Source organism: Brassica napus, chromosome C2, assembly GCF_020379485.1.
Source record: "Brassica napus cultivar Da-Ae chromosome C2, Da-Ae, whole genome shotgun sequence".
Classification (NCBI taxonomy): Eukaryota; Viridiplantae; Streptophyta; class Magnoliopsida; order Brassicales; family Brassicaceae; genus Brassica; species Brassica napus.
Window position 1 is genome coordinate 12,309,866 of NC_063445.1, and position 17,411 is coordinate 12,327,276.

Sequence of the window (17,411 nt, forward strand, 5' to 3'; positions counted from 1 at the left end):
AAAAAAATCTTTACAATTTTAAAAGTTAACATCGACAAATATTTAAATAATTAACATATGGATGTATAGTATTACGACATTAAATTATATTTATTTAATTTATACTATCTACAAATCCAATGGATCATTTATTATTTAAATCCAATTATTGATAGCCCAATAAAAATTTCTGGTATCTCCAAAATTTAAATGATAAGATTAGAGATTAAATGTAACATGACTTTCTAGGAATAGATCTATTAGGTCCATTTTTAAAAGAATCACACATGAATCAAAGTTGTGACTTCTGTTTCAATATATAAGATTGGGCTGTACGACCAAGAAAAAAAAATCATAATTTGGTATATAGCCAAATGCCCTAGTTTTTCTATATACACATTCCATTTTATGTAATAATGCATTTATACCCCTGAAACTAACCGGTGGAATGTGCTAAAAAAATAAAATAAAAATTCTTAATTATTTACTGTCAAGTTACGTGGCTTAATTATATTCACATTATCTCTTTTAACTTTCTTCGGTAAATTTTGAGAAAGTGAAAGGTTTTTCCGGTGACGGTTTGCTCCACTTCCTCAAACCCTCTGTTTTGCTCCACCATCGGCGATGTCGTCTTTGTCTGTGTTTATTAGCCATCTCGAAGTGCGTTGTGAAGGGGATATCGTGCTTCTTAAATCGTTTGAGACAAGAGGTCGTTACAGTACAATCGGCGAGACGGAGCAACCCAAGCTTCTTCTACTTCGTAACGTGGCCAATTATGGTAAAGAATAGGCAACGACGAAGGCGTAGACAGTGAGCATACACAACGACTCTTTCATTTCTTTTCCTCTTTCTCTTAAATCATTGATTCTCACAATCATGCCTTTTGATTTCATATTTTGTTTTCGTTTTTGAATCTTGCAAATGAGATTGATATTATCGCATCAGGGTTGATCCGCACTTTTATACATATCCAGTGGTGAAGACTAACGACGGCGGGTCAGTAAAAGTGTCGTTGTGTCAGAAAAAGAGAGGAGATGAAGACGATTTTTATATGGTGATGAAGAATAATGACGCCGTGAACGACCCAAAGTTTTTTGGGTTAAATGAACGACCCAAAGTTGATAGGAGAAGATGAACAGTTTTTGTTAAATTGTGTTTTATTTTATGCATATAGGATAGAAATATAAAAATATATTTGTTTTATTCATGTTATAATGCGATATATTTTGTTACTATACTATTTAACATGTTCCATTCCATTTGACGACTAATAAAGAGTGTTCTATTTTGTTTAGAAATATAGTTTATATTTTTCTAAGTTCTAAATATCGTTACATGTTTTCGAACCTGTAAAAATCGGACAATGATCTATATTGTAAATTTTAATATTACATAATATTATGTACTTTTTAGATTTTGATATTTGGGTTTAGGGTTTATATTTGGATTTAGGATTTAGTGATTAGGATTTAGTGATTAGGTTTTATGGCTTAGAATTTAGTAGGTGAATGTATGGTTGGGATCAACATTAACTTATTCCTTGTAATCATAGATATTTCATAATTTCACCAATATGTACTATGCTATGTATTTTGTTCCATTTTATTTGGATTTAGGGTTTATATTTGGGTTTATGGTTTAGTGATTAGGATTTTGAGTTTAGTATTTAGTAGGTGAGGGGTAGATCAACATTAATTTATTCCATGAAATCATAGATGTTTCATAATTTCACCAATATATATTATGCTATGTATTTTGTTTCACTCTATTTGGGTTTATGGTTTATACTTGGGTTTATGATTTATATTTGGGTTTAGGGTTTAGTAATTAGAACTTAGAATCTCGTACTTATGAGTTGGGGTTGGGGTTAGGGTAGTGTTTGGTATTTAAAAATTGTGGATGTTGTTGCGTCTTTCTATACTATTTCGGCGATATAAAATAGAACACTAAGTGCATATGTATGTGGTCAATAAACATGTAACGTGGATGTCTCATTTGTTTCATATGGCATAGTTGTAAGTCACTTCTCACCATATATTAATTATGATACGTCATGTTTACCGGGTATATAACCGGCTAACTTTGAGTGTAAATGTTAGATTCTTCATTATATCAAAATCAATGCTAGTTACTTAATTTTACTTCCAAATTTGGTTAGACAGCAAATAAGCCCTTGATTTAAATGATTACCTTGTTCTATAAAAACATTGATTCAATGATACTTCCTCCGTTCCTTAAAATTACATATTCTAGAGAGAAAAATTGTTTCAAAAAAATCCATCTTTTATATTTTCAATGCATACTTTATTAACTAGTTGCAAACTTCAAAAACCTTAATTGCATTAGTTAAATTTTTATTGGCTTAAACTTATGGAAAAAAGATAAACACAAAAAACTATGCAAATTTAATGTGTTTTATTAAGATGTGTGAAAAATCTAAAATATATAACTTTAGGAATGGAGGGAGTATGTGCTTTCCTGAAAGTATTGATAGATCTGATTAGATACTAAAACAAAATGTATACATGTGTTTTAATATTTCCTCTTTTTAGTTAGTGGACCTATAGGAGTGTCCAATCCGGATTTCGTTTCAGTTTCAGTTTCGATTTGTTTTTTGTTTTTTGGTTTTTCGGTTTATAAAAAATAGCTACCATATTAAAACTATACTATTTTGGTTTGTTTTGGTTTTATACCATTGGTTTATTTAGTTTTATACCAAAAACCATAAATATATATAAATATATTTTTCCTATTTCTTTTATTATTTAAATTAATTAGTAAGCATATTAAGTTAATAATAATAGTTTTAATAGAATAAAAATAATAAAAATTATTAATCCATAATATTATTTAATAAGTAAATATTAGCGCACATATTGTTAACAAAAAGTACAAATTATGTTTTGTTTAATTTGATAAAAATGAAAAATAACTTTTTAGTTAAACAAAATATTATATTACTAAAATCAACATTTTAATTATGAAGATTATATCAATAAAATAAATTATGTATATATTATTAATTATACTACTATATTTTAATTAATCGGTTTATTCTGTTTGATCAGTTTATATATCAAACCATATCCATATACCACGATTTTTTATAAATAACATTCATTCGGTATATTCGGTATTACCAAATCCAAACCATTTTCTCTATTTCGGTCCAGTTCGGTTTTAATTGGTTCAATTTTAATTGGTTCGGTTTTACCGGGTTTGGACAACCCTAGTGGATCGTATAAAACAAACAATGAGACATCATGAGTGGAATATTTAGACCTGAACAATCTCTTCAGACAAGGAGACACAACGAGGCAAGTTAGTTTCCCTAGGGAAGTTTATTTTCTCCTTTAGCTGTTGTCTCCGGGGGCTGTGTGTGCTCGCTGGGTTAGTCTTTCTTCCTTGTATTGATGCTATGATCAATGATATCCTTGTATTTCAAAAAAAAAAAGATCAATGATATCCATCGAGGAAAAGAAAAAATATTTAGGTATGTTGATATGAACGTGCAAGTTAATAAAGATAACATTGTCAATTCGACAGTAAGATGCTAGAACAACCTTAGTTTTAAAAACTTTTGTATACCTACCTAATATTGGTTCAGTTTATGCATATTCCACAAAATTTTCCAATAATTTTTTGGCCTGACCATCAAACCACACCTAATTTTTGCCTTTTGGTGAAGGTGGAGAAAGTCCACCCAAATATTATGTAGATTTTGGTTCTTTTTATTGGACATGGGCTAGGTTTTCTTTCTATCCAGATATTATTGTTTTTTTTTTGTGTTCTGTTGTATTATTTAGGTGAAACAGTCTGCGATGTATATACCCTCTTAAGCGGCTTTGTGAACAGTACCTACCTGTCAGTTTTTTCACATAAATTTCATCATATTAAACAAGTGCCAATTAGTTAATTGAAAAGATGATGAACTGAGACGAGGTTGATGCTTATAATATTTGGTAAGTTAGGTTGTTTGGGTTTTCTTTATGATTGAGACTTCTGCTGACCGTCTCTTGGTTTCTTATATCTAATTTAGTATAACAAAATATAACATATAAATATAAAAACTACCATTGGTAAGTGCTGTGCCTTTTATTTTTTGGTTTTAGAATAATAACTGTAAATTTTATTGATGTAGCTATAGATTAATTATTTCCAAAACACTAAATATGAAGCTCTAGAAAAATTGATTTCCAAAACTATTTTGTTTCTTATTTTAGTTTTTATGGCTGTAGCTTTAAATTTTTTCTTAAAGCATGATTGGTAAACTAAATTGGATGTAGAAAAAAAAAACCGTGGAAAAACATTCACGGCACTTACCAATCAGCCCTATATTGTGCCATAACTACAAATAATAATATTAATTGGTTAGTGTTCAGTCTCTCTTTAAGACAACATTCTTCGGAGTATCCGGACCCAAGGATTCCAAATCCAACACATACATTATTGGTATTCAAAAGTGAAAAGCCTCATAGATTATTTCAATATTCATTAAGTTGAACTTTTCATAGATATTCATTAGTTAAATAACAAAACACTATCGGCGAGCATAAAACAACAGAAAATAGATTAAACACATAATCGTCAACATAAGTTGGAAGCACAGTTTATTTATCATCTCATATCAAACACAAACACGATAGAAAATAACATTGGAAGGAGTCAAACTCAAGAACCATATGTTGCACAAATTATCATATATCATCTCAACAAAAAAAAAAACACACACACGCACACACACACAAATCAAAACAATGGTTGGTGAAGGTTTAGTTCAGCTCCTTTTTATGCTTGTTGCTCAGCCAATTTAGGAGAACAAATTGCTACCGCGTCGCCAACGCTAAGGAAGATGTTATCCTCCCCAATCTCATCAGCAAACTTAGAAGCATGAAGCTTCTCAGTCACCACTGGTCCGGGATTTGCAAGTATCAACTGATCAATGTCAAATCAGTTAATCGATCAGATTAATCATTCTCATTGAGTCATTGTCTCAGAGAGCATATTAACTACTACAACAAAGCTAATTTATACCATTAGTTTTTGTTTGAAGTTATATCATGAATTTAGGTACATATTTGCAACACTAAGGAGGGTGTATTCAATCTAAAATTTGAGGTGATTTAATTTTAAATGAGATTTTAAGGAATTGCAGAGAATAAAATGATTTTTGTTAAACCACTCTAGAATATCACCTAAAACCATGAGATTTGAGTTTTAATTTTTTTAACTAAGAAACTCCACCCAAACACTCTAAAATCACTTGAAAACTTTAAAACTCCACGACTAAAAATATTTTCAATAACAGTGGATTTCAGAGTATTTTATAAAATGTCGAGTTCAAAAACACTGGATTTTAAATGAGTTTTTAAAATTCATGTTTTAATAACAGTGGATTTGTCATTTTGACACAAATCACCTAAAACTCTCAATTAAATACACCCCCTAAAAGATGTATTTTTTTATTCTAGTTATCGAATATTTGTTAAGCAATAATGCCTTTGTTTAGTAGATTTATTGTCCTTACCTTAGTCAATTCCAGTTAACATGCTAACAAATAAATTATTAAATCCGTCCAAAGTTTTGTTGTTATGATCCAAATCTCTCGATTTAATTTTAGATAAAATTCTACAACAAAATATTTTTTTTTTTTATGTCCATGCGCTCTGTATAACCCTATTTAAAAATTGTCGATTTTAGTAACCAAGCTAATTGCAAGCTTGCAACCAATAAAAGTTACATTGAGTTATTAAAACACTTTACCTGCATTTGTCTCTTCTCGAGACTCTTGTGAAGTTCTTCAATGCAGTGGATACCACTGGTATCAATATCTGTAACCGCTGCGCATACATTTATATAAACCATCAGTAAACTTGTATCGTAAAATATATGTAATATTCCAACATTATGGGATCATAAGAATAGTTTTTTTTTTTTGATAAAGGGCTTATCATAAGATTAGTTACAATATAAATTACAAAAAAATACTGTTAAGAAGATTATCATTATAGTTGTACGTAGAAATATCGTTCTTACGTGACATCTCAATAATTAGAAACTTGATTGCCGGCATGTCTGCTGCTTTAGCTTTTTCTTCTTCTTCTCGCAACCATCTTAGAATCCTGTCACCACATTTTAATTAATCCATGACTTCCAAACACGTAATAGGTTTATCAAAGTGGATTAGTCAAACTTATTTAGTTTTTCTTCCCCTTAATAAATTTATATCCATCTGACCTGGATATGCTACATAATAATTTGTGTTCATGTTATGGTTGCGTAGCCATTTAAAATCCAAACCGGCATTAAAATATATATATATATATATATATATATATATATATATATATATTAATGTGCTATAAATTTATAAATTTTCATGTTGAAAATCAAATCTCCGGGACTTGAAGATCTGAGTTTCCTTGCCACTGAAGACATCTATACTAGGAAGACTCAGAACCCTAATATCTGACTAACAGAACCAATCCTTAACCACTAGAAGTCTAGAATACCATTAGTTATTTAGTTGGTTAGTTAGTTAATTAGTTAGTTATTAACTTAAATATTTACTTTTCAAATTATATTATATGTTACTATTCATTTTTTGTCAATAACCATATTTCGGTTTGAACTGAAACCAAATAATAAATTTGTATAGTGACGATTGACGAATATGTATATATATTTACCTTTCTCGGACATAGTTGGAGTTGGAAAAGTAGATGGCAGAATCAACGCGAATGATCAAGATTCCGGGAATTTTGGCAGCATCTGGATACTGTAGAGTGTTCCGATACACATTCGTCCTTGGAAGCTTCCCTAGAACCGCTGTTCTTGGTCTCGTCACTTGCAGCAGAATCTTCGCAAACGATATCACCACCTATGGAAAACGTTTCCCCAAGAACCAAATATACGTAAGCTTTATAATATATGTACATATATTATCGATTTCATCCATGTAAGCAATCTTACGGAAATCAAGAGACCGATTTCGACTGAAATGAAAACAACTCCAAAGAAAGCTCCCATGCAAGCCGCGAAGTCGAGTTTATCGATCTTCCATATGAGAATTGCTGCGTCAATGTCAATAAGACCAAGGACGGCTGATATAATGATTGCTGCGAGGATGGCGTTTGGCGTGTACTTGAAGAGCGGTGTGATGAACACTAATGTTAGAGCTACCACTATGGCCATCACTATGTTTGAAACAGCTGTGTGGCATCCCGCCATGTAGTTCACGGCAGATCGCGAGAATGAACCTACAAATTTCTTAAATATATGTTAGCAATCCCATTTATTTGAGTATGAGACGAGTTTTTTAATGGAAGACCATAAATGTTTTCACAATATACTATATCATGCAGTCAATTTTTTTTTTTTTTTGGGTCAAAATCATGCAGTAAATTTTGTTTTTGTTTTTTGACTGAAAAAGGAATAGTAAAATTTTGTTAAACTTAAAAACTTCTTTTGATTAGTTAGCTTAAAAAGTAAGCATCGAAACTTAAATTATTTTGGCAGCGTACCAGTGGCAATGTAACAAGAAGTGAGTGAACCAACAACGTTCATAGTACCCAATGCGATCATCTCTTTGTTTCCATCGATTTGATAGTCTTTCATTGCGGCAAACGTTCTTGCAATGGCTACAGCTTCCTGAAATTAAAAAAAAAAAATTATTAAGATAAAATTAGAAAAGACTAAATGATATCTCCCTTGTTTATGTGTGACTTACAGTTAGGGCTACCATACCAGCAATGCCCCCAATTCGGATTCCTTCGGTAAAATATTTTCCGGAAAAGTAAAGCTTACCAACTGAAATCGGATTGATTCCTTGATCTATATGCCTCACCTTCATGGGTTATGTTAAAAAAATATTTTTAGTAACCAATCTATCAACTCGGGCGGTGACTCAGAAGAAAAACATTAGCAAGACTATGAAATATCATTATTCATCAATGATTAAAAACTACACATGATTCATATTGTGTGAGCTTACAATTTGGACTCCTTGTTTGTCCGCACGAGTTATAAAGACAAAGAAAGTGGAGACAACGACGGAAATAAGAGGAGCAACTGCCGGAACCCAAAAGAGTTTTTTGTTCTTCTTCCCCTGTAATCAAATATCATATTAGAGAGAAGATTCAAAGATGCACGCATATATATAATAGAGGATAAAGAAGTTACAATGTATTTGGCCACAAGAAGGAAGGTCAAGAAACTGGCACCAATGACAATAGTCTGCCAATTCCACTGGAACATTCACGAAGAAACGAAAGCGAGTGAGATATTAATTTGTTTGGTTATAATAGTAAGCATAGAGAAAGGTTATAAAAGAAAGAAGAGTATTAAAAGGTACCCCGTGACGAGCAGCCCCGAATACCGAGTGCATGACGGAAACAATATCAGTTTTCTTGGTGAACTTCTTGATGCCAAGAAAGCCCTTAAGTTGTTGGAGAGCAATTGTAATGGCTGCTCCTCCCATGAACCCAACCACAGCCGCATGTGACAGAAAGTCTATCAGGAATCCCAACCGGAGAAAACCAAGGGCAGCTTCGAAAACGCCAGCAAAGAAAGTGGCGGTGAAGGCAAGACGGAGATATTCCTCGGGGTGCTCATTCGGGTCGATCACGGCCTGGCAAAGAGTGCCAAGAAGAAGAGACACCACCGCCACTGGTCCGATCGCAATATCTCTAGAACTCCCCATGCCCGCATACACCAGTGGTGGCACGAAGCTCGAATCTGTACACAAAACCATGCATTCACTATTTTTTATACATGGTAAATGTTTTTTTTTTTTGTGGACCAGCTATAGGTATTATCAACTACACTATTTCTGATAATAATGTTTTAGAGAAATTCTTGGGTTCACCCCTAGAGGTTCACCATCCAATAATGTTTGAGTATTTGATATTTGATATCTTTTAAAAAAGGAAATAAAATTGAATATCCAAATTATATTATATTTTTAAAATAAAATAATAAAATATATAAAATAGTTACAAAAAATAAATAAATTAATATTGTTAAGTCTTCAGCAAAATACTAAACCCTATACCCTAAATCCTAAACCCTAAACCCTAAACGTTAAACCTTAAACTTTGGATAAACTCTAAACCGTTGGAAAATCTTAAACCCTAAATCATACATTAAAAACTAAATTTCAATAACACTAAACCCTAAATCCTAATCACTAAACCCTAAACCCTTGGGTAAACGCTAAACCCTTGGGTAAACTCTGAACCCTTAGATAAATCATAAACTCTAGGGTTTAATTTTAAATATTTTTGATTTAGAGTTTATGATTTATCCAAGGGTTCAGGGTTTATCCAAGGGTTTAGTGATTAGGGTTTAGGGTTTAGTGTTATTAAGATTTAATTTTTAATGTATGATTTAGGGTTTAAAATTTTTCAATGGTTTACGGTTTATCCAAGATTTAAGGTTTATAATTTAGGGTTTGGAGTTTAGGATTTAGGATATAAGATTTAGTATTTTGCTAACGGTTTAACAATATTTATTTATTTATTTTTTGTAACTATTTTTATGTATTTTATTGTTTTATTTTAAAAATATAATCTTATTTGAAAATTCAATTTTGTTTCTTTTTATCAAATATCAAATATTCAAACACTATTGGTCGGTGAATTTAGAGGTTCACCCTAGGGGGTGAACCCAAGAATTTCTCGGTTAAATAGAGTTATTCTTGGGTTCACCCCCTAAGGTGAACCTTTAAGTTCACCAACCAATAGAAAATTGTCATTTTAAATCTAGTATCTTTTAATTAAGGAAACCAAATAACTTGGCAAATTATATTATCTTTTCAAAATAAAATTTAAAAATAAATAAAAATAATATATAAAAAACGAATTAAAAAAAAAATAATGTTGTCAACAAAACACTAAACCCTAAACTCAAATCATAAACCCTAAATCATTGGGTAAACCCTAAATCCTTGGGTAAACCCCTAAACCTTGGAAAAATACTAAACATGTTGTCAACAAAACACTAAACCCTAAACTCTAATCCTAAACCCCAAACCCTTGGGAAAACCTTAAACCCTTGGGTAAACCCTAAACCCTTAGATAAACCCTAAACCCTTGGAAAAACACTAAACACTTGGATAAATTCTAAATTATAAATCTTAAACACTAAACTCTAAATCTTAAAAATAAATATTTTTTTTTTAAATAATCTTTTTTTAGAACTATTGTTATTTTTATTTATTTAATTTTTTATTTTTTATTTTAAAAACATAATATAATTTGGTAAGTTATTTTGTTTCCTTAATTAAAAAATACTAGATCTAAAATGACAAGTTTCTATTGGGGTGAACCCAAGAAAAAGTCGGTTAAATATATCAAGACTTACAAAGTCCATATTTTGGATCCAAATTCGCGAGCTTTGCATATCCAATATCCTATCATCCATGAAACATATATATGATGTATATATAAAAGAAAGAAACACACAAAAATGTACGTAGACTTTATAAGAGAAAAATTGTGTCTAGTAAACCTGAGGGATACAAAGACTAGCAATGGTGAGACCAGATATGACATCTCCTCTAAGTTTTCGAAGATTGTACTCTCTGGCCCATCCAATGATTGGGAAGACAGCTTGGATCCCGAGCAACACCTTCTTAGATGCTGTTTGGTCCTTAAAATCCCTCAGAGGCGCATCGTGGAAGAACGTTTCTTGAACCACCGACTTGAACTCCTTTAGCAAACCCTCCTTCGGAGGACGTGCCACTCTGTGACGAACGAATGTATTTTCATTTGCATCGGACCCTCCTCCATCTGGTGGATTAGTCTTGGCCATGAATGATTGTAGAAAATTTGAATTTAGCTGCGTGCATTTTGTTTTACCATTAATGAACATTATTTATCAATAAATAAATTACTCGCAAATAAATAAATAAATTATAAGCTCGTTATGTGTTTATAAAGTTTTTTTTTTACCTTAGACGAAGGATGATATTATTAGTTTGGAGAAATTGTTGATTGCTTGAGGAGGAATTGGAGTTTTGCTATGTCCTTTATATAAGCTGTGAAATATTTGAAGGTCAACTCTCAAGATCTCACAGCTTGGTTTTCTTTTTACTTGTTAGAGTAAACATGTTTGATAAATTCAACTAAAGCCAAACATATTATTTTAAAAAAAATATGATCATAATGTTTCACAATATTTGAGTTGTATAATTTAATTTGATACTGGGAGAAATTTATGAACGGAAGGTTGACTTTGATAATTTATACTCTCTGAAGATAGACACCAACATACTAAATATACAATAAACTAAAATGCTGGTTCAAAATATACAAAATATTATAAACTAAAATGCTGATTCAAAAAATACACACTAATTATACATTAAAGTCATGTTCTAAATCTCGGCCGTCTAGCCAATTCCATGGTAAAAAAACGGTTGATGGAAGGTGAGCTTGGCAAGTTGGTGAATCGGTTGAACCTAAGCGTCATAAGAATATTCCCAAATATATCAGTATTATCATGTTTACAAGATTTTTTTAAAAATATAGCATCATACATACTATAACAGGTTATATTTAAATTAATAGTTAAAGGAATTTATGGTATACATTTGGCATATTTCTCTTTTAAAAAACACATACTCGTCTGAATGAGATAATTTCAGTGATTGAGAAAATATATGAAATGTAGTTTTTGGAAATAATATCAAAACTGAATATCACATTTTACGTGGTTATCAATCAACCAAATATCATACTATTATAAATCTCTTAGTTTTGTAACATAATGTATTGTGTATTATACTTTGGTCTTCAAACTCCATATACCCTAAACCTAAATTCTTAATGTTTGCAAACCTAAACCCTACACAACAAACCCTAAATAGATAATATGATAGTGAATCATAGTATAAAGAATTATATATGGAACTAATGTATGATTTTGAAATCATAATATGGAATTGGAAAACCAAATGAATTAGATCGAACCAAAATTGTATATCCAAACCGTATATGTCACATAAACCTTATATGTAACTTAAACATTAAACCGTTCCAAATCATATGTATATCTTTAGATTATGCATCAAGTTTTATGATATGATTTTAAACAAAATAATTGACATCTTAATAATTTAGAGAGTTTTGATATGATTTAAAATGAACCAAAATTTAATTTGTGGTAGTTAAGAATGGCTTAGTTAATCTAATTTTGCATTAGCTATATCATCAAATTTTAAGAGCCTAATCCTTTGTGGAATTGAATCGCATTTGATTTATCAATATTTGTCACCTTTATCATGTCACATTCTATAATTAATCAAATTATAACATTTTCATTTAATCATGTTCTCAGTTAATTTTCTGAATTAAAATTTATTATAGTTGATTTTATCTTTATAAACTCTGGTATGCAGAGGCGTGCTTACCATGGTTTTGATAAGGCTTCTGCCTTAGGCCCCCGAAAAATGTGCAATTTTTAGGGCCCCAAATTTCATAAAATTATTCTGTAGAGCTAAATGTATAGTTTTAGGTAGATTTTCACATGATTCTGAATTTGACTTTTGTTTTCGATGAATGCTTTTATTCTAATAAATTTCAAGATGTGTTATAACTAAAATGCAAAGAATTAATTGAAGAACTGACATGGTATAACTCATAGTTTTGATTTTCGTTTTGCTTTTGTTACTTATTATAATCCAATTTTTCCATTTTTCCTTACCAAAAGTTAGCTATTTGTATTTTTATTTATACATTATGATAGTTTGATGAAATAGTTTATAGAAAAAATAAATAATACGTTTTAACATACATATTTTTTTTATCTATCATCATTTTTTAAACGATAAAATTTCTATACTTTATCTACCATTATTTTTATTTAATATTTTTATTATTACTTTTATTTTTATTATTTTATCATTGTATTTAAATGATTATTTTTATCTTTCTAAATACCAAATCATTATTTTAACTTTCTCTAAAAATACCAGTTTTCTACTTATCATTTTAACCTTTATTTTTAAATTACAAACTAAAAAATTATATTTTTTATTACATATTGTAAAGAATTATTTTTAAAATTTGCCTTGAGCCCCAAAAAATCCTCGCACGGCATTGCTAGTATGTGGCGTCATTTTACAAAAATACAAGAGGGCTATTTAGTGTGTATAGTTTTTTCCTTTTTTTTGTTCAAAACAGTTTTTCTTTTTCTAATCTAAGTTATGTGGAGATACTTTGTACATGAATGTCGAAAGTCAATAGTTGTACAATTGCAACTGTTTTGTCTTCTACTGCTGTCATGGCATTAAATGTACACACAAGGGTGGTGCTCATCGATTAGTTACTCTCGCACGCCGTCCAGGTTCATTGTGTTATATAACTAACATCTTTTTTTTTTTTGTTAAAGCACAAACAGCGGAGTATTTAAAATTTAAACTACAATTAAAAGTTTTCCGTGGTTTTAAAATTGATGTCCGTGTTTCAGCGTAGATATACTAGTTTAATTTGTTTAAAATAATAGCATTCGGGCTGAAAAGGTCTTAAGGCATTTTAAAAATATTGAAGAATTTTTAATTTTTATGTACACAACATTTCGTTAACTAGATATACATAAACAATGTCCATGTTTATATCAAAAAAAAAACTTGCGACAAATTTACTTTTTTTGGGAAAATTGTTTTTTTTAGAGTAAAAAAATGGTAACTATGTCATTTTAGACTAATCTCTATTACTTTATGTTCTATTAGACTAATTTTTTTTTTCAAAATGGCAGTAATGCCCTTAAAATTGTAATTTTTGAAATAAAATATATAATGAGTTCGATCATGCGGTATCGATCGATCCAAATTTAAAAGGTCCAACAGATCGATCGATCCTGATCATTATGCAGAACAAAAAAACGCGGAGTATATACTGATCGACCTGATCCATTTCACTCGATCGGTGAAGGTCGATTTATATAGATCGACCGATCTCTCAATACAGATCGATCGATCCCGTTCCCATGAAAGTATCCCAAAGAGGACTTCATTTCCAAAGCAAGTAATCTTCCCCCTTTCTTTTTATCAACATTAAAACTCTAACCTGAAGATACAACCAATTTCCAAACACCACATGAAGCATAGACATGAATCATTGTAGAAATAATGTGAAATTTTTGTGAAAATTTTGTGAACAATCAATGGAATATAGAAGACGGCGAAGAAGGTTACCAAGGTTTTTTTTTCGTTTTTTAGTTCCTTTTTCGTTTTTTTTAATCGATTTTTTTTCAAAATATAAAAGTGAATATTCTCAAATATTTTGTTTTCATATTTTTAGGAACTGATTTCTTATCCGTAGAATACAGCTAATCTGTAGAAATCGGTTTCTACAGTTTTTTAGAATTATAGTAATGTGTAGATTTTTATTTCTACATGTTTTAGATTTATAGTAAATCTGTAGAAGTCAGTTTCTACGTGTTTTAGATTTATATTAATGTGTAGATTTTGATTTCTTAAGATTTATAGTAAATCTGTAGAAGTCAGTTTCTACGTGTTTTAGATTTATATTAATGTGTAGATTTTGATTTCTTAAGATTTTAGAACTGTAGGTTAAGCGCGGAATGTGTATTCTAAATATTTTTAGAATACTCCTATTTACGTAGATCACATATTCTAAACATTGTAGATTCAATGAAAAAAGTGGATTTCGTTTTCTACTTCGTAGAATGTCATTTCTACTTTATTTAGAACATAATCTGAAATTTATGATTTCAACTTTTTTATAACTGGAAAAAATATCACTAAGTTCATATAGGTATTTTATCAAAAGTTACTATTTTTCCAATTTTTTTGTTTGTAAAACTATTTATTAAATTTATTTTCAAACATATTAAAGGGTGTTATAAGAAAAAATGGCACAAAATAGAGATTAGTCTAAAGGGACATAGTTATCATTTTTTTGCTCTAAAAAACAATTTTCCCCTTTTTTTTTAGCAAAGCCAAAATTTGCTAAAATGCTATTTGTTCGTTTTGCAAATACATAATCAAAGTATACTTATTATTATTACAACAAGAAATCTTAAAATAACAAATATGTTGCAAATATATTTCATTTTCTCAAAAACATTAGACATCTCTTTATTTCAATGGTTAGAAAACAAATGTGATTTGGCAACATAAAACAAAATGTTTTTATTTAGTTAGCAAAAAAAAAAACATAAAACAAAATGGTTGACTTAGGATCTACAACAGATTCTCGACCAATATGGTTGTGAAGCGTGGGTCCAGATTCAAATTTGGATCAAATGATGGCGCCACGTTGGATCAAATGCATTTAGCCTTGAAAGTGTCCAGATTCAAATTTGGTGCTTGACACTATTCTCCTACCTAGTTTCTTCTTTTTTTTTTTTTCCATCTATGATATTATTTATTAAAAGTTTACAAACATAAGGCCCAAAGTAAAGGGCATCCAGACTAAAACCTTCAAGCCCAACTTTAAAACAAAAAGAGGCCCAAACAAAGGTCCATTCAACCCAAACCGAAAACAAGACTCGACAATCCTGCTACGTGTCAAAACCACAATGACACAGAGAACACGTGTCGGAGCCTCCCATCGCTTTCACCACTCGAAATAACCCGCCGGAACCCACCGGACGTTCACCGGAACCGACGCGTCTGAACCACTATCAATGAAACCACACCGGTTTCAACCAAACTCCACCATCTTCCTCGCTTGATTCAACGTCTTAAGAGAGCATCATCGGACAATCGAGATCTCTTCTCAAGACTACATACCGCCAAACCAACCACAAATCGACTCATCTCTTCGACTGAACCTTGCGGCCAAATAATGCCATGCAAACCCGATCCAAGGCAGAGATTAAAACAAATCTACGAACTCACCAGAGATTAAAACGTCTACCATCAATCCTCAATGACCGACATACAACATGCGACATCAATATCAGATCGAGAGACAGAGTATCGGATGAAGCACAAATTCATAGATCGACGAAATCGGGATTAACCCGAGGACAAAGCCGACGATAACGGTGCTGAAAAAGCCACCGCCTCCCGGAACCGTAGGCTGGCGAAGTAGAGGCTGGAAACCTCCCCTTCCCTGAGACAAAGCGGACGACCACCACCGTAGATTAGGTGTCTCCGAGACCAGAAAAATGAATTCATCTCAATCCTTTCTCTGTGTCGGATTTAGAGAGAAGACAGAGGAAAAGGAGAGTTTTTGAGTTTTTGTAATTGTGCTTCTCCTACTACCTAGTTTCTTCTAATGTAGTACAATAGATTTGAATACTCGTTTTTCGATTTTTAACATGACCACCCACCCCTTGGATCGTGACAAAAAAAGGGACCCCTTGGCCTTTTTTTTTTGCCACATTTTATCTAATCAAATTTCAAGATAATATAAATCATACTGATATAAATAAACTTTCATCTAACTTTGTTATGTACAATTGGTTCAATTTGATATTTTTTAATATTGTATAATAATGCTATTACAAACTATAAGAATATTATAGACAATTCTATAGTCATAATTCTATATGATGATTCACATTTGACTGTATCACCTAATCTGTCACATCGAATACGTTTGACGGTACTCCTTGCACCATGTTGTAGATCTATTGTAAGTTTTTTCTCCACTAATTCGCATAATTCCGTTTTTTTTTTTGGATTCGAAATCTAGACTTCCTTGTATAGAATTATTAATGAACCTTTAGTCAAACCATTGAACCAAAGAGCTTCCACAAAAATTACGAAGAAGGGAATCAAACGGTGAAAGCTAGAAGAGAACAAACCACAATGCCATATGGATCATTCAAATTCAACTTGATAATTTAACTGTGATATTTAGTTGATGTAAAAAAAAGTGATATCTAGTTATACGTGATAAAAATATTTCATATATTATTTAAAATTAATTTTGATATTTTTAATGAATGATAAAAATTAGATAAATATGATCTCCTACAGGTTCATACTTCGTAGTACTTTGAGTATTACTGAAATCTATTATTTTCATCGAACATCGTTATAATATTTTTTTGCCATTTGATAATACTTAGAGAAACATTTTTCCAACAACTTTCAAGAAAAGCAAGTTACAGAGAGTTCATATATTGGTTCATAATTTGATTCTTGCAACTCTAAAAAGGTTGCTAACATGATACAAATATGATAAATAAAATAGTACAAACCAACTCATGGTTTTAACTCACTAGGAGGGTGAATATAAGGGATAGGAGTTTATTAAATGTAAGAAATTTTTTGAAATCATGTGATCAATACTCTGCGAGACAGAGCTTTGAAAATATGACAAAAAATGTTGAATATTTTGCAAATTAATGGGATAGAGAAAGAAGGTGGGGGTGGAGTGAGGTTTTGAGTAAGAGTGAGACTGCAATACAATTAGGGGTTGTTTGTTTTCCGTCCAGATGAGCCATCTGGA

At 30.8% G+C, this 17,411-nt stretch overlaps 1 protein-coding gene across 1 annotated transcript; it reads right to left on the reverse strand.

Annotated features, from left to right (window-relative positions):
* Positions 1 to 4,551: 4,551 nt before the first annotated feature.
* On the reverse strand, positions 4,552 to 10,799 carry LOC111202561 (sulfate transporter 1.1). Its single transcript, XM_022695399.2, has 12 exons — positions 10,489 to 10,799; positions 10,342 to 10,390; positions 8,333 to 8,715; positions 8,161 to 8,226; positions 7,973 to 8,086; positions 7,709 to 7,825; positions 7,503 to 7,629; positions 6,952 to 7,238; positions 6,669 to 6,859; positions 6,016 to 6,101; positions 5,743 to 5,819; positions 4,552 to 4,914 (listed from the first exon to the last, which is right to left on the reverse strand). Exons 1-12 carry the CDS (start codon positions 10,789 to 10,791, stop codon positions 4,768 to 4,770), a joined length of 1,947 nt encoding a protein of 648 aa, XP_022551120.1. The 5' UTR covers positions 10,792 to 10,799; the 3' UTR covers positions 4,552 to 4,767.
* Positions 10,800 to 17,411: the final 6,612 nt, after the last annotated feature.

What these genes read in the sequence shown, in the direction of transcription:
- LOC111202561 (XM_022695399.2), bottom strand. Translation starts at nt 10,791, where the DNA reads ATGGCCAAGACTAATCCACCAGATGGAGGAGGGTCCGATGCAAATGAA. An exon ending in CTGGTATGGTAGCCCTAACT is followed by an intron (nt 7,630 to 7,708) that starts GTAAGTCACACA and finishes TTTTAATTTCAG; the next exon opens with GAAGCTGTAGCCATTGCAAG. An exon ending in TCTAATTATTGAGATGTCAC is followed by an intron (nt 5,820 to 6,015) that starts GTAAGAACGATA and finishes ATGTATGCGCAG; the next exon opens with CGGTTACAGATATTGATACC.